General features: G+C 34.7%; 1 protein-coding gene across 1 annotated transcript in view; it reads right to left on the bottom strand.

The window, feature by feature from the left end:
- Positions 1 to 18,355, bottom strand: part of FHIP2A (FHF complex subunit HOOK interacting protein 2A) — a 44,579-nt gene that overhangs the window by 7,654 nt on the left and 18,570 nt on the right. Inside the window, exons 6-14 of the mRNA XM_044662585.1 lie at positions 17,465 to 17,758; positions 17,054 to 17,250; positions 15,903 to 16,017; positions 14,121 to 14,197; positions 13,826 to 14,018; positions 13,447 to 13,616; positions 5,987 to 6,130; positions 5,400 to 5,490; positions 977 to 1,120 (exon numbers count right to left, since the gene is read on the bottom strand). Of these exons, the coding sequence (XP_044518520.1) occupies positions 977 to 1,120; positions 5,400 to 5,490; positions 5,987 to 6,130; positions 13,447 to 13,616; positions 13,826 to 14,018; positions 14,121 to 14,197; positions 15,903 to 16,017; positions 17,054 to 17,250; positions 17,465 to 17,758 (1,425 nt within the window). The remainder of the gene's footprint in view (positions 1 to 976; positions 1,121 to 5,399; positions 5,491 to 5,986; positions 6,131 to 13,446; positions 13,617 to 13,825; positions 14,019 to 14,120; positions 14,198 to 15,902; positions 16,018 to 17,053; positions 17,251 to 17,464; positions 17,759 to 18,355) is intronic.

Here is an 18,355-nt window from a genome sequence, read left to right as displayed (position 1 = left end):
AGCAATTAAAAAAAAATGTAAAAAGTGTTCTTAGCTCACAGACTATACAAAAACAGGAGACAGGCCCCAGTTTGCTGACCTTTGGTTTAGATCAGTGGCTTAAGGCAGTGATGGGAAAACTATGGCCTGGATCTGGCCCGTGGCAATACTTTGCCCATCACTGGTTTAGATCATCAAGTATTCTAATATGTTATGATGAACATATTGATAGCCTTAAGTGCTACAATGGCAAACACAAAATGCTAAAAGACTTAAGAATAAGGGTTCCCATTGCAGTGAGTAGATTCTTCATGAGTGAATTTATGAAAGGAATATAGACAACAAGGGCAAAGCATGAGAAGGTATGCATGGACTGAGAGCTGCCAAAATGGAAATAGTATATGTATCAAAAATATATCATGGAGGACAGCAAGGTGGCCTAATGGATAAAGAGCCAGGCCTGGAAACAGTAGGTCTTTGGTTCAAATCTGGTCTCAGAGACTTCCTAGCTGTAAGACCCTGGGCAAGTTATTTAACCCCACACTGCTTAACCCTTACCACCCTTCTGCCTTAGAACCAATGTACAGTATTGACTCCAAGATGGAAATTATGGGTTTAAAAAAAAAAAGATCTCATGAACCTAGGAAAGCAAATATTGAACTCAAGTAATTTTATTAAAAAAAAAAGCAAATGAATGAACATTAATCTGCATTAATATCACCTCTAACTTTTTAATGTTCTTTTTAAAGCTATATAAATGCAAATATAGTTTTCTAAACTGATCAATGAGAGAAATTACTTAGGTCACCAAAGAAATACCCAAGGTAATAAAATACTTGATTGAGAAAGTTTCATAAAAGAATATATATAGTAAGACAATCAAAGAATATGTAATTGGTATGTTGAAAAACTAAATTAGCACAAGTATAATTTGTAGAGAACAATAATGAGAAAAAACACAAAATACAGTTTTTATAAGTATTTTATTTCCAATTACCTGATCAAGAATCCTCCCCATTCTGTCAAACAAAACTTTCAAGAAATGACCCTCAAAAAAAGCTGCTTCTAAATTGCATTTATCCAATGCTTTTGGAGATCCAGGCCACTCCCATCTTAAGCAGATTGAACAATAATCTCGGAACTAGGAAAAAGGTTAATTAACTAGGTTAAATCAGGGTAACAAATTTTAAACAAAAATGACTTTCAGAAATACATTCTTGCATATTTATTCAACAAAACAGGTGCTATGCTAGATATAGAAGAGACTAAGTGGGACACAGCAAAAAAAAGAGTAAAGTGTGCTGGATTTGAACTCAAAAGTCTTGGGTTTGAATCCTGTCTGCCAGTAATGTGTTACCTCAAGCAAGTTCCCTTAATACTTGGAGCTTTGGTTTCCATTATGTATAAAATGAGGGATTTGGAATAGATGATTTCTATGGTTCTTTCTAGCTCTACGTCTATTATCCTCTGATCTTAATTGGGGTTTTCCTGGTACATGGCTTATGTAAACCAAAGGAAGGAACCCCCAACAGAAATGTCTTTGAGGTGACAAGGTGGCAGAGTACAATGATAAAGCACAGGTGTTGTGGAAAAAAAGTCTGCTTTCTCACTTATTTCCTTCAACATTTTCCAAATGGAATGACTTTAAAATTAAGATAAATCCCCACTAAAATAGCAAATGTATTATCAAATGGCATGAAAATGAATACATGAATATTTATCAGTAAAAAAGCAATGGTAGAGCATGTGTCCGTAGTTAGATTCTATAACTGTTAAAGAAAGAAGTATTCTCAAGTTCAAGTGAGAATTTTGTTCTCTCATCTCTGATTTTAAAACTTAAAGAATCAGCAATAAGAATATCTTCTTAAATATGCAACTTCCAAAATTTAGAGAAAAGAATGCTACTCACAGTGTTTCTTCTTAAACTGACTTTAGTCTAGAGAAATCACTCATGACTTTTTAAATTTGGAAACTACTCAAGAAAACAAGAAGTAACACTCCTTATCAGTGTCATTTTGAACCATTTCATTTTAAAATTGAATAAAAATCACAAGTTCCTCAAGTCACTAAAAGTTAACACACAAAAAATACTAGTATAGATCCAATTACAATGCTCCTTAAAGAAATAACAATTTAAATAGCCAGTGGAATATTCATAACCATGCCAAGTAAAAAAATGAGAATATTACCAAAGTTAATTTACCATTTTAATGTTATATCAAATTATCAAAGCGATACTATATAGGATCCCATAAAATAATAAAATATTTGGAAAAGTAAAAGTCTAGGATATCAAGGGAAATAATGAAGAGAGATCGCAATGAAAGGGGAACTACACATCTGGACCACAGTCTATATTATAAAGCAGTGGTCATCAAAACAATTTAATAGTGGCCAAAAAAATAGAAAGCTATCAGTGGAAAAGATTAGACAAGGGAGAATCAGAAATAATAGAACTCATGTTACTAGTGATTTCAAATGATTTTGGCTCTTAGACTTTAATAAAGACATTTTATCTATATAAGTCACATAAAGCATTTTATGCTAAGTTTTTGAAATCCTGTACCAGTAGTTTTGAAAATTATTTTGATATTTACTAATTATCTAGAGTCCCTTTAACTTTTAACATCTATTTGTATTGTTCTATTATAATTTATAAATGTATAGGCCTATTATTCCAATTAGTTACATAGTAATATGGATTTAAACAACTTGGAAGAACTGGTTGAAATATATTGCTTAAAACCATAAATCATCTATGGGTACATTTAGGTAGTTCACAATTTGTGACACTTAAAGATTACGTTACAAGTATTTCATTGTTTAAAAATAATATATTGCAATAGAAACATTTAAAATGGTGTTTGGTTTCCCAGGGCAAACTATAAAATCTTACTTAACCTATAATGTATGTGAAATAAAGAATTAATACTATTATAGAATTAAGTTGCCATTTTAAAAGAATGATTCCATGAGAAAATACATTTGAATTTAGAAATAGGGGTGCCAAAAACACCTTTCATTCTGCTGTTTGTTTAACAACTAGAATGATTCTTTGAGAAAAACACATTTGAAGTTACAACTTCAGATGCAAGAAAGCCCTCTCACCCTTGCTGTCTGCTGAGCAGTATAACACAGGAGAAAAGCAATGGCTTTGGTGAACCCTGGCACTGCCACTGACCATCAATGTGACTGTAAGTAACTCAGCCTTTCTGGCCCTATTTTTCCTGTGTAAAATGATAGCGATATCAGATGACCCCTTCCAGGTCAGAATCTATAGCTGAAAGTTTATGGTACTAGTTCCCAGGGCTTAGAGCTTGGTTTGGAGAGAAGCCAGGGAATAAGGATTGGGCACAGGGGCTGGTAAGTAAAAGTCAGGAAAGAAGAGATGCTAAAAAACAGGGGATGGCTGTGGGGGATGAAGAAGAGGTTTGTAGCTTTCTCAGTCCTCCTCCTTCAGCTTGACCTTTCTTCAGTCTTTGACACTGCAGTTCATCTTCTCCTTGATACTCTCCTATTTAGGTTTCTGTCTCCTCTTCTCTGAACATTCCTTCTCAAGCTCCTTTGCTAGATCTTTCTATAGGTACCTGGACTGGCATCCCTTTTTCCTCTATTCAAATTCCTTTGGTGACTACATCAGCTCCTGTAAATTCAATGATCATCTCTATGCTGATAATTCTCAATCTACTTCTCCAGCACTAATCTCTCTCCTGATCTCCAGTTCCAGATCTCCAAATGTGTCTTAGATATCTCACACAAGATGCCTTGTAGACATCTTTAACATAATATACCCAAAACTAAACTCATTTTTTCTTTTCCCACAGCTCTTCCTTCCTCCCTGTCAATGTTAAGGGTACCACCTTCCTCCGTGACACCAAGGCTCACAACCTAGATATCATTCTCAACTCCTTACTCTCTCTCAGCCCCCACATACAATCTATTGCCAATTCCTGCCAATTTTAGCTTTATAAAATCTCTCATATATGTTTTCCACTCTCCTTTGACACTGCCACTACTCTAGTGCAGGCCCTGATCACCTCACATCTAGATGACTACAATAGCCTGCTGGGTGGATTTCCCATCATAAGTCTCTTCCTCATTCTAGCTCATCTTCCATTCAGCTGTCAAATTGATAATCCTAAAGTGAAAGTCTGACCAGGTTGTCCTCCTATTCAGTTAACTTCAGTGGCTCCCCATCACCCCCAGAATCTTCTAGTATTGATTACTCTTCATATCCTAACCCCCTCCTACCTTTCTGTCCTACTTTATCTAACACATTACTCCCTCCACATACTCTGCAATCCAGTGACAACAGTCTTGTTGTTCCTTCTACAAGACATTCCATCTCCCAATCCTGTAATTTCCCTATTTCCCCTCATACCTGGAATTCCCTCCCTCTAAAGACTCTGCCTCCTGGCTTCCTTCAAGTCTCATCTAAAATACCACCCTCTACCAGAATCCTTTTTTGAACCTCTTTAATACTAGTGCCGTATCTCTATTAATCATCTCCAGTTTATCCTTTATATTTTTTTGCTTCTGCAAAGTTATTTGCATATTGTCTCCCCTATAAGATTATAAACTCCTTAAGAACAGGAACTTTTGGGGGCAGCTGGGTGACTCAGTAGATAGTTGGGCCCAGAGATGGGAGGTCCTGGGTTCAAATGTGGTCTCAGACACTTCCTAGCTGTTTGACCCTGGGCAAGTCACTTAACACCTATTACCTAGTCCTTACCACTCTTTTGACTTGGAACCAATATACAGTATTGATACTAAGACAAAAAGTAAGGATTAAAGAACTTTTTTTTAAAGACCTGAGACTATTCTTTACATTTCTTTGTATTTCCAGCACTTGGCACAGGGCCTGGCTGGCTGCAATGAAGAAAAGTAGTAGCCAGGTTTTTCCTTCCCAGGCCATTTCCAGGTTGACTACTGGTGGAACAAAGATGTGGACAGGACTTCTCTTTTCCTTTAGGAGTGAGGAGGGAGAAGAAAGGAAAAAGAAGGCAGCTTTTCCTTCTTCATTGGTTTTTTTCTCCTGAGGAAAGGGATAATTAAAAAAGGTAGGGAAGAGTGGTAGCAGGGGCTTAGCATTAAGATAATATTTTCTCATTCCTTCTCCCTGCTATCCCCTCCCAATCTTTTCTTCCCTTCAATGGCACTAAGTTGAAGAAACCTGGTCTGGTGGTTGGGGGAGGCAAGGTAGGGGAGAAGAGGGAAAGGGAATAGAAATAGCTAATGGAATCAAGGCGGGAGAAAAACATCTAGGTTCAGGAAGATAGAAAGGGGCATAACTAAGTCAAATCTATATGCAAGAAGATAGAAAATAAATTTCATACTGTTCTCATTTAAGAATCTATGCCTCCTTAATGAATTAATTTAAAAAACATTTTAATGAAAAAATTAGTTGCTTCTTCATTTACCTGCCTGTGAGCATCTCTGAGGTAGGTGTCATAACCTGTGCCCTCCACCTGGTAAGATGATTTTGCTTCATCAGGTACTAGACAGAGAAAACTTAAAATAACAAAAAAGCAAAATATTTTAAAAGTATTATTGTTTCCACATTTAATAACATCTTTAAAATTAACTGCCTTTGCCAAGTGATGCCTTTTGTACAGAACTATGTTACTTCAAGAGGAAACAAGTATACTTTATCCAAAAGGAAATGACAAAAAGGGCAATGTAATAGGATTATAGACAGATTTACCCATCTGAGGAGATCTGCAAATCAGATGAGGTATATTTTGATTCTGCTAAAACCACAGGATTTTTTTTTTCACTTAAACTCATTTACTCTTGGGCTTGATTATAGCCCTTAGCTTTAATTTTTAAGGTTGGCAAATAGTTACTGTTTTCCTCATATTATATTAAATAAGTAAAAGTTGTGAAAGTGAGGGTTTCTACTGACACTGGAATACATTTTTGGGAAAAATTCAAATGAATAATTATGTAAATCAACATATTCCCATGAATTATACATACAAAATCAAAGATAAGTAAATCTACTTACCTATTTACAATTTTATGGACTTCAGTTTTTCCATCATTTTTGGGGTGTTCTGGAGTAGTAGGTGGTGAAGAACTAAGCCACTCTTGATTTGACAAAGTGTTTTCTGGTGAAAGATCAGTAAATAATGGATCTTCTTCTAAATCCCTAAGTTGGGTTTTAGAAATAAGGAAATACTTTGTTACAACATTTCTAAAATGGGACATAAACTTTAAGAAAGTAAAGAAGGTGATGCTAGAGAAGACAAATATTTGATTTCTTAGCCAAAATTTTACATATAAGAACTACAGACTCTTAGCCAGATGAAGCATATCTAACAAGAAGTGGTAAAATATATTTGTGAATTATAGATACATTTAAGTTGGTTTTAAATAGGAAAATGGAGAGGAAGTAGCAAAAGAACAAAAACAGAAATCAACCTATCCACATACGTCTGCTAAGCTAAATACCACAGGGAGAAGGTGATATAATATAGGAAAAGAAAATAAGGCTAAAGGCCCATCAATTAATTCACAGATCATATCCAAAAAAAGAAAGGCAACAATATAACACTTGTCTTGAATTTCAGCAATGGGCAGAGTAATAACAATTGAAATAAAGGTTTTAACTCAAGAAGAGGATGTAATTCATGATTATAATATAAAAAAAGACAGGTATACTTTATACAAAAGGAAATAACAAAAAGTGCAGTGTAATAGGATTGTATACAAAGATTTACCCATCTGGGGAGATCTGCAAACCAAATAAGGGATTGTATATCTTTGTATAAGAAGAATATTTGACAAGAATGCACTTGCCAGAAAGAAATGGACAGAGTTCCAGAAATCCAGAAACACGAGTTCCAGAAACAGAAGTCTGCCACATGGACATGACAGATTAAAGATGAAATGACAGGTATTTGGTCATCTGGCAAAATATTCTCTATACTAAGAGCAGTTGCAGGAATGAAAATCTATACTAGAAGTTGCTCAAAAGAGAAAAGCCAAACTAAAAAACAAAATCTATTTGATGAACACATAAATTCAAATAAGGAAGAAAAAAAATGATGCTGATACAAAGAAATTAACCTGACAACAAAGGTTTTAGAAAGGCACATACAAGGGTAGACAACTGAAAAAAAAACTGAGTGTCATGGTCCATAATAGTGTAAGGAATACTAAAGATCAGAGCAAGATGAAGGTGGAAATCAACATTAATATCAAAAAAGTATTTTTGGTTTTTATAAACTGTTGGAAATAAGAGAAAAACCAAAGGGATAATACTGGTGCTAGTAGTTAAAAGATTAATAACAGAGAATGGAATGATGGAAAAGAGGAAGAACTTCTCAGCTTTTACTCTGTTACTGACTTCTCTTATAAACATCTTTAGCTGGAGAGATAAGTGATACCCTAGCTAACTGAGCATACTGTAAGACAGTGAAACTCAAAGAACTCAAGTAACCAGGCTACCAAGTTAAAAAAATATACAAATGCAACTGCTGAGTGTCTGTTATGTATTTTTGAAAAAAATCATGTTGTATGGTAGTAGTTATAGGCAAGATGGCAAATGTAGTCCAAATTCCTTCGAAATGAAAAAGTAGATTTCTTAAACTACAAGGGAACTTGACTTTTAATTCCTAGTAAAATTCTAGAATGAATTACGAAAGCCATTAGAAAGGGATGTACTGATGACTGTATCTGTGGAAGTTTATGAAGAATAGGTCATCCCAAATCAATCTCATTTCCTTTTTTTTGTTTTGTTTTTTTTGACAGGGTTACTAGATAAGGAGATCATAAATATAGTATACCTGGAAGCTAACAAGGCACACAACAAAGTTTCTTAATAATCTGTGGAAATGATAATGAATATTGGCAGGATGATAATAAAGTTAAATACATTCAGAACTTATTTAATGACTAAAACAAAAAAAAAATGACAACCTGGATTGAAATTTCTAGTAAAATGACTTGGGTCTAAAGTCTTTGGCATAGATTTGTTTTGTTCAATATTTTTCAATTCAATATTTTAACAATTTAGTAGCTGAAAGGGAAAGAAAAATAACTTTTGTTTATTTTAAAAAACCAAACACCTACAATCCCTAAAATATATATTTAAATACAGTTTTCAGTTGGAATATGAAAAGTCTAATTGTCAAAAATGAAGAAAACAAAAAGGCCTGAAACATCTTGTAAAGGATGTACAGTGACTCATAGGTAAAAAGTTTGGTGGTTAGAAGAGAAATAAGCTTTTATTTATTTAAAAACTTGTATAATGTACGTGGAAAGAAAGTTCAGAGTCAGGGACTGTTAAGAGAACTAGAATGTGAACTGAGGAATGGCTATGGCTGCAAAGCATTACAGTCCTAGATCTCATTTATATATCACTGTGTTTTAGACTTCAAAGGTTACAGTTACCAAAATGATCAATCAAATGGCTGTTTCAAGACTATGAGAGACTTAGATAAGAATGAGTGGTTTAGAAATTAACAGATAATGGGAGTTCGAGAGTTTTTACCTAGAAAGAGAAAAGCAAGTCCTATACAATGTCATGAGATAATGACATGAGCTGCAGAAAGGAATGAAGACACAGGATGAGGAGGTGAAGAAAGGGCAAGAGAGGAGGAAGAAGCAGGTGTGGTTGGTTCTGAGCTGTGAAAAGAAGCCAGAAACAAGAAAATGGTTAGCTGCTCATTCCTAATGGACTGGGCTAATTCCATTAGGAGAAAACAAATTGCTCTTAAGAAATGAACAGCCTGACAGCTGCTAGGTAGCCTCTGAGGCATCTATTCCTCTTTGCTACCCTCTCTGGCTTTAAAGGGAAAAGAAAACAGGGAAATAAAGGCTTTGAAGCAGATTTGCTGTTTGATGAGATGACTGTAATAGCTGACTGCATATGTCTGCACTGCTCAGAGAGCCAAAAGGATAAGTTCTGCAGCTATCTGGTTGCAAGGAATTAGTAGTCAACAAAACAGTCTAATATTTCCTCAACACCTTTTAAATGGGTGATTATGGGTTAAAAGAGCTTGTGAAAGCTTCATCAGTTGAGAGTAAAAAAGGGGAGCAGTTAGAAAAATAGGAAATTACTGAGTAGAAAGAGGACTTCCTGGGGCAGAGATGCTCCCAAATGGATCAATGATTTAAAGGCATGCACTTCAGAGCTGTGAGTGACCCCAAGCATATAGATTTTCCTCATTCATGTAACTCCCTGCTAAGTTTCTGTGCTTTGGTGGAAGAGTGTGAATCAAGTTAAAGTAATATGTTGCCTATTCCTGTATTTGCTTATATATAGTCCCCATAATGCTATAATGCTATTTTTGCCATATTGTTAAATAAATGCTTATGTATAAGACCTAATGTTACTATTTTGGGTGGCTGGGTTTCTTTTAGTGGAAGCAAACTGGTGGAAGCTCTGGAGCTTTTGATAAGTAGGGGGAGTGTGTTCTCCCATAACTGGGTTACCCCTAGCAACCAAAAAAGGTTTAGGCAGTCACACAGTGGTAGCCCTTCTTTGGGAATTCAGACCTGCCAGATTAAGGGGGAAGTGAGAACAAAGGGTGATCTATGCCAGGGCAAGAAGAGAGTGAATAACCTATGCTCCACACAAGAGATTACAATGTGGAGGTCCAGGTCAGGAACACTCCACATATACAGCTTTAAAAGGAATCTTATAGGCCACCTAGTCTAATACTCTGAATTTATAGGTAAGGAAAGTGAAGCCCAGAGATATTAAGTGACATGCCCAGGTAGTTAAATGCAGAGCCAGGATTCAACTTCAAGTGCTGTGACTATAAACTGACTGCTCTTTCTAATGTATCAGGTTGCCCTCCCATGAAGATGGAAGAGATCTAAGTCAATAGATGACAGAACTGGGATCCAAAAATATCTTGTTGGATTAGTAGGGGACAAATCTAACAAGATATAGTTTAATGAGAGTAAATATAAAGGTCTACCTACACTTAGGTTTAAAAAAATCAACAACCAAAGTACAAGATGGGGGAGGCATATCCAAACAACAATTCAAATGAAAAATACATGAGGATTTTAGCAGATTATAAAAAATATAATTCAATAATATGACACAGAAGCCAAAAACTCTACTTTGATCTTAGGCTGCTTAAAAAGAAATAAAATGTATAGGACCAGGGAGATTATAGTCACATTGTGTCCTATAATCTGGTAGGTGATATACAGACAATTTTGTTCCAATCTGAGTACATTAAGAAAAAATAAATTGCTCTTTTGTTTTTATATCACCTTTAAAAAATATAATTTCCCACCCGCTCTTGCCCCTTTACTAACCAGGAGGCAAATCACTGTTATCTTTTGTTTTCACATCATCTTCTTTTAAAAAATATCTCTTCTCTACCTTTCACTTCTCAAGAAGACATCCCTTGACACAAAGAATAAATGGGAGGAAAAAAAGCAATTCAGTAAAAACCAGATGACCTAGTTGAGGGGGCAGCTGGGTAGTTCAGTGGATTGAGACTCAGGCCTAGAGACGGGAGGTCCTAGGTTCAAAGCTGGCCTCAGACACTTCCCAGCTGTGTGACCCTGGGCAAGTCACTTGACCCCCATTGCCCACCCTTACCACTCTTCCACCTATGAGCCAATACACAAAAAGTTAAAGGTTTTAAAAAAAAAACCACCAGATGACCTTAACAAAGTCTGAAATACATGTAATGTTCTATACCCTCCTCCGCAAAAAAAGGAGGGAAATTTATTTCTCCTCATTTCTACTTCAAGGTCAAACTCAATTATTATAATATTGGGAAACTACATTTTAAGAGACACTGACTATGTGCCAGACATGTTGCTAAGCATTCTATAATCATCTCATTTGATCTTCAAAACAACCTTGGGAAGTATGCTGTTATCATTCCTATTTTACAGTTGAGGAAACTGAAGCAAGTACAGGTTGTTACTTGTCTATGGTGGAAAAAGAGTGGAATTTGCTATTTGTTGTAATTTAGTTATGTGGAAGGAACGTGGAAGAATGGGTGGGGAGAGTGGTATCAAATGAACTTTACTCTTATCTCAAATGGACAAAGGAAGGTTGAAGACGCAAAGATTTTGGTTTAAAAATGCTTTAAAATTAATAAGGAAACAATCAGGATAAAGGGATGTCAGGATTAAGAGAGAGAATATCAAGAAGGAAGTAGTCACAAGGAAAACAAACATCCTAATCTTCAAAGTGGGGAGTGCAGATAAGTAGTAGAGTGTATAGAGAACCAGGCTTGGAGTCGGGAGGACCTGGGTTTAAAATCTGACCTCAGACACTTCCTAGCTGTGTGACCTGGGCAAGTCATTTAACCCTATTTGCCTAGCCCTTGCCCTTCTGTCTTAGAATGTTAAAATAAAAAGTAAGAGTTAGAAAAAAAAGAAAAGAAAAAGAAAGATTATTTCTTAGACAATTAAGGACTAACTGAACAAACTGCATATAAAATTGTATTGGATCATACCATAAGAAATGATTATTTCAGTGACTCCTAGATAGTATGAATAAACTGATAGGAGTGAAAATAGTAGAATAGGTAAATAATTATGTAAAAGATAACACTGTAAAGAAAACAACTTTGAAAGCTTTCAAGAACTATATTTAAAGCAAAGAGACCTATGTCTCTTGAAATATGGTACCTCCCTCCCTCCTAACAAAGAATGGATGGACAAAAGGTCCAGACACACACATTTATAATTTGCCATTATGCTGATTTGTTTAACTGTGCTTACTTGCAACAATATTTTTTTTTTCAACTATGTTAATGGTAGAAGGAGAAAGAGAGGCCAGGGGAGCGTGAGTAAAAATAGTGATTCCTTTTCCCTCAAAAAAAAAAAAAGAAAAGAAAGATGAAAAATAACTTTTAAATTCACAGAAGAGAATAGAAGGAAACTCAGAAAGACACACAGACAAGTAGGATAATTTTGAAAGCAACATGTACTTTTTTCAAAATCAGAATTTCTTCTGTGTCTCTTTTTTTTTTGTATTTAAGTTCAGAATTTTAAAAAATTAAATTAAAAAACAAAGCATAGTACCCAGGAGAAAGTGGGGAAAGGGAGTACTGAAAACCATGCCATAAACATGGTTGAAGAAACTAAATATGCATTTTAGCCTGAAGAGAAAACTTAGGCATACCATGACAGCTTTCTGTAAATGAAGAGCTATCCTGTGGAAAATGACATTAAATCTGTTTTACATGGTCCAAAAGACTTAATAGGAGAGAGAAATGGGTGGAAGTAGGAGAGTGCTGGATTTCAACTCAACTTAAGTAAAATTCCTTTATGATTAAAGATGTTCAGAAGTAGAATAAGGTGTTTCAGAAATGTAAAGACTCTCATTATAGACAGCATGTGGAGTCTGTATGATAAATTGTAGTCCAATATACAAGTTAGACTAAATAACCTCCAACTCTTATTAATCAAAAGTTGGGCAATATTCCTGAAACACTATTTCTGCTATTTTAGGTAGTATGTCATCATTAGTTGACAAATAAATTAAGAAATATTGTACTAATATATAACTGACAACTTAGATTTTGTACATTTAAATAAATTCTGTCTTAAACTTAAAGCAGACAGAATAATTTTTTTTTGTGATTAAAAGTATGGTTGTATTAAAACATCCCAATGTTAATATATCTAGGACCTGTGATTTCATCAGTGTGGGCTTTATGGGGACTTCCTCCATTTTTGGTGCAAGTCACAAGCCAACTATAACAACAGTCCTAGACAATTACCTGAGGGTCAGAAAATTTAAGTGTTTTTTTTTTTTTCATGGTCACAAAGAGACTAAGTGGTAGAAGTGAAATCTAAGTTAATGTCTTCCTGATTTTAAGACTGGTAGACTAGTTGTACTAGTAGTACTGTACTATCTTGGCAAGACAGCTTAGCTTTACTCAACTAAACTTTGAAACTGCTAGGTTGTTTTAGATTTGAGTTTTTCAACTCTTAAATGAAAAATGAGAAAGATTCAAAGAAAGAGAAAGCAAAAAATCAAATAAGATTATGGGGGGCATAAAACCATGCCACCAGATCAGAAAAGGAAATGGGGATATTTAGTCTCAAGAATACTTAACAGAGAATATCTAGTTCTCTTTGAAATTTTCAAAGCTTTTATTACATGAAGAAAATTTATTATATTTTAAGCATAGGGAAGAATTACAACCAAGTATTACATTTTTGTGGGATATGGGATAGGAAGGAGCAGTGAAAAGGAAGATTTCAGTTTAATTTAAAGAAAGATTTTCCAAGAATTACAGTTGTCCCTAAAATGCAACTGGTTCCCTTGTTAGAAAGTGATTTCCTATCATTGGAGCTGTTCAAGCAGAGGTTGAACTTATTTTTTTTTATCCTGTAGGGACACTATAGAAGGCATTCATGCATTAGGTATAAAGTTGGACGAGATTATTGCTTAGATTCCTTTCAATTTTAAGATTCCATGTTTCAGAAACTGTCTACTTAAGATGCTCAGTTGACACATTAAAAACTTACACTGCTCCTGCTATTAATCCATTCTCCACCACATCTTTATCTTCTGGGCATAAAGGTTTATATTCTGTGTAGTTTCTTTCTTCAAGATTTCTCAGAACCAAGTTATAAAGAATGTGCTCATTGGGTTTTTGTAATAGATGTTCAAACATCCTTAAAGTCATAATGCTAATCTGTAACCAAAAGTATAAGAATGAATTTTAAAATACCTTTTAAAATTATTATTCTTGCCTTTGTGCATATAGTTTTTGTTTCCAAATCTTAGTAACTAAATACATGGAAAATGTATATAATATATATGTACTTATATATTATATGTAAGTAGATCTGATAGTGTCTTGAATATTCTAAAATCAAATTCAAAATTGTTCTTTTTTCTCACCTCATCAGATATATGATCACAGTGTTCAATTAATCTGTGCCGAAGTGGATGTCTGTTAATCTCTGCAAGTGTCTCTGGTTCCCTCTGCTCTCCAAGAATAAAAGAAACCATTTCTTGAAGTAAAACATCAGAAGTTACTTGTCGAACAATGCGATGAAGCAAAGCAGTTGATGTCAGAATACCCATCTCTGAACTAGATAAAGGAAAAAGGGAAAAGATACTTGGTGGCAGAAAAGCCATATAACATAAAAACACCGATTTTATTATTTATTTTCAATGGAAAGAAGCTACTCACGTTTGCATTAACTGAGGTTCCATAACGCCAATGAAAAACCTTTCCCGAACAGCTCTGGCCAGAGCAACAGCAGCAGACTAAAATACAGTATAAGAATGAAATTTTAAATAAGAAAAAAACCCCTGAATTTTAAATAATATTTAGGAAATTTTAAAACTACTTCCTAATCTACATAGGGAAAATAATCTTCCTACTTCAGCATATGCCTTGATCAAATGAACCCAAATGGAAAAGCATCTCAGTGCTAGATTTTCAGAGCAAACTGAGTGCTAGATTTTGAGTCAGAAAGATATAGGTTCAAATATTGCTTCTGACACTTGTATTATTACAAAGAATTTAACCCTTCGGAGTCTCAGGCAACTCTCTAAGACAGTCAATGATGAATGACAACTATACTGGCTAGAGGGATTTGTGCCTGGTCAGTACCCCACTGCAAGAAAAATCAGCCCTGGAACTCATAATTCTTCACTATTATTCTTTGTTCCTGGAGCTCCTCCCTCCCTGATTAGAGAGTAAAGGGGCTGAAGGCTCCTTCCAAAATCTTCATTTAAGGAGGACACCTAGGTGAGTCACCTTTTCATTTCTCACCCAGCTGCGTTCTACTGGCCTTCTGCATCATGTCCTTAACAGATAGCCCTACCCCTACCCATTTCTTGGTTTTAACTTTCTTTATATATAGCCTTCCTCCAGCAGAGTATAAGCTCCTTGAAGGCAGGGACTATCATTTTCATTTTCTTCATATCCTCAGTGTTTAGTACAGTGTCATAGTGGCATTTAATAAATGTTTACTGACTGACCAACAAGGTCCCTGTTGTACTGATATATGCATCCAAAGTAGGCCCAGGCAATTATTATAATGTGGTGCAGAAAGGGGGCATAACTGCTTTGCAGAGTTCTTCTGTCAGTTAAGGAGGTTTTAGAATCTTGGGAAAAAGCAAATATCCAAAAACAAAGAGGAAAGAAGTATATAGTATCTAGGTAGACTGTCAAGAGTTCATAACTCAATTTGATGGCTAATTAGCTCATTTATCTTATAAAATACTTTCACTTAGGGAAAAGAATTTGTTTGAAATAAATTATCTAAGAAAACTAGAAAAGCAATGAATTAGACTTGGAGTCATGAAGATATGGGTTTGAATTCTACCTCAGATGCTCTTTTGTGACTCTGGGCAAATATGAGGTTTAAAACTTCTCTGAGTTTCAGTTTCTTCCCTTGTAAAATAGGAATAATAAAGTACTCACAAGGCTGTTATACTGATCAAATTAAAGAATGCATAGAAAGTGGAAAACTAAAGCACCAGTATGACTAATGTAAATCACATCAGTTAAAGCATTCTATAGGCAAAAAGTGGCAAAGTAACTTAAAGTGAAACTGAGGAGATGATGGAATATTCTATTGATTATCAAAGGAATAAGTGTGACAGATTCCTCGTATAGTACAGCAAGTTTTCTAAGTTTCTCAAAATAACTTATTACTTCACATAACTTATGCTTTGTACTATTTCTGAAAATTATCAAGGCATTATTCCTATTTTACACACCAGAAAATGAGGGTACTAAGAACAGTTGTTCAAAGTATTAACAAAAATCTAAAACTTGAACCTCACTCAGTCTGTTTACCTCCCCTTAAGATAAAATATTTTTTAAAAGACTATGCTAACTATATTAATGCATTTAACATCTATCTTGGATTACATGCAAGAAGTTCAAATTTCACCTAGTATGTATATATTTACATTTTTGAATGATGAAAAAGTATGAAAGTCAAAAGATATTTCAAACCTTTTGTGCTTCTTTAATTAGTTGATCACAGTAATCAAACCATGAGAGAAAGGAAATTAAGGCCCGTTTTCCTGGAAAAGCTGATGCATCTTCTTTGTGACTATATGAATCTAAACTGTAACATACAGAAAAGTCCTTAATATACGATATCCAAAACAACTTTAAGCTTTCAAGAAGCATACATTTCATTCTGCCACCTAGATTCACTTCTTATTCATGTTACAATGAAGTGCAGAAAAATTTCATAAAATACAGTTAACATAAAGTAGTGAAAGAGAAACAAAGAAAGATTAGAAAAATAGAAATATTCTGTTATATATTATTCTAAATGGAATTTAAGAAGAAAAGAAAATATGACTGATTACTCCCTTTCACTTTTCCCCATAATTTCTGGAAAACAGCAATGAGAGCCAGATTCCATCATTGTTGGTATGGAAAAGAAGTGAAGGAAGATAACAGAATCTGCAAATAAATGATAACTAGATAGGCCTTCTTTCCCTTTTCTGCTGTGCAATGTTAACAGTACTGTCAGTTGTTGGATAGCCAAGTAAAGTGAGGTCTCTTTTTCAAGTAAGAGACTAAAACAGTTTCATAATTCTGGTTTTAAAAAAGTGAGGGCAGGGCAGAATTTAAAAGAAGATACCCCAGCATCAGGCAACCCAGTACATGAAAGGTTTCTCTCTAGAGGCTAGGGAACTATAGCTATTTATAAACATTACCTATCTTAATAAAGATAAAAGAAGTTTACATATATAACTGCTTACATTCTCCAATACCCATTATATTACAATAATTGATTAAAAATTAGATATGGGCAGCTGGGTAGCTCAGTGGAGTGAGAGTCAGGCCTAGAGACAGGAGGTCCTAGGTTCAAACCCGGCCTCAGCCACTTCCCAGCTGTGTGACCCTGGGCAAGTCACTTGACCCCCATTGCCCACCCTTACCAATCTTCCACCTATGAGACAATACACCGAAGTACAAGGGTTTAAAAAAAAATTAGATATTTCTAACAAACCTGAAACAGAACAGCAAAATATAAACATCTTTAGAAAAAAGTCAACAATTTTCAAAAGTAAATATCATCACTGTAAAACAGAAATTGCAGTTTAGAATAATTTTCTTTAAGAAGAAATACAAAAGAAATTTCTTACCCCCAGTTAATTGCTTCCACTGTTTCAATATCCAAGGGATCCACTGACTGAGGTAAAGCCTTATAGAGCGCAGCAAGTCTGTCTGTCAGTAGTTCACATAAACAAGTACTCTGGGTAAGGCATTTGGCAGCTGCAGGTTCTGGCAAACTTACTAACAACATCAGACCCTCACATGCCTTCACTGCTATTCGACCATCCTACAAAAAATGGAAAATGGCAGCCCTTCAAATGAGGAGTATGAGTTCCAATAAGTAATTTTAGGGAAAAAAACAGACCTTAAAAGCATTTTAATACATCTTCTAAAGTAAGAAAAGATTTTTTAACATTCTAAAAGTCTTATTTCAAACTTTTACTACCACAACCATGCAAGAAGAAAACCACAAGACTTGTAAAAGACAAAGTTGAACTTACTGGACTTCTAGTAAGATTTAGCAATGAATTTACTAAATTGTAATCCTGATATGGACGGGCAGTAGAAGCCTCAGGCAATGAAGTGACATTTAGCTGATCCAGTCTTGTGGACAGATCATCTGGCTGATGAGGAAGATCATTTTCTATCTCTGTTGGCTCCATTCCAATAGTACTAGTGAGTTCCTCAGGTGCACAGGCCTGCCTTGTATCTGTTGTCAAGGAATCTTGCCCTTTTAATGTATCCTCTGTAACTAAATCTGAGTCTTCTTTAGAAGTCAATGATTTTAACTTGTTCTAAAAAGAACAACATTTTTAGTTATACCAACAGCACCACAAACTACAAAGCCTAGAAAAAAACAATTTTCTATATAATTAATGTTTTACAAGTGTAGGTACTATAGCAATCAATGAGGGCATTAATGACCTCCAGAAAAAATACTACAGCATAACGTAATACCATGTATCAGATAGGTTTGCTATATCCCTTAACTGTTTTATGAAATCCTTAGTACTACCTGAAAAATCTTTTCTGCAGAAACAAGTGACCACTAGTTAGTTATTATTTGGTTTAATTTCTTTATTGATATTGTACATTATACACACTTAACAGAACAGAAAAACACTTTGATTCTAGGTCCCAAGTTCATATAGTACCCAATAGGCATGGCATCATGAAGGCAACATCAATTATGAATTCAATAAGATCATATGAATTACATGCTTTCAAATAAAGTTAGGAAATATTAAGTTTTAAATGAGTAGTATCACTTTCAAGATGTTTTCATAACTAGATTTTTGTAGTTACAAAAATTTTAACATCCTTGGCATTTATACTCCTTTAAAAGAATAAGAACATACCGAAGGCATTTTATTTATTATCTTTGAAGATTA

Source organism: Gracilinanus agilis, chromosome 2 (assembly GCF_016433145.1).
Source record: "Gracilinanus agilis isolate LMUSP501 chromosome 2, AgileGrace, whole genome shotgun sequence".
NCBI lineage: Eukaryota > Metazoa > Chordata > Mammalia > Didelphimorphia > Didelphidae > Gracilinanus > Gracilinanus agilis.
This window is presented reverse-complemented; position numbering and strand designations above follow the sequence as displayed.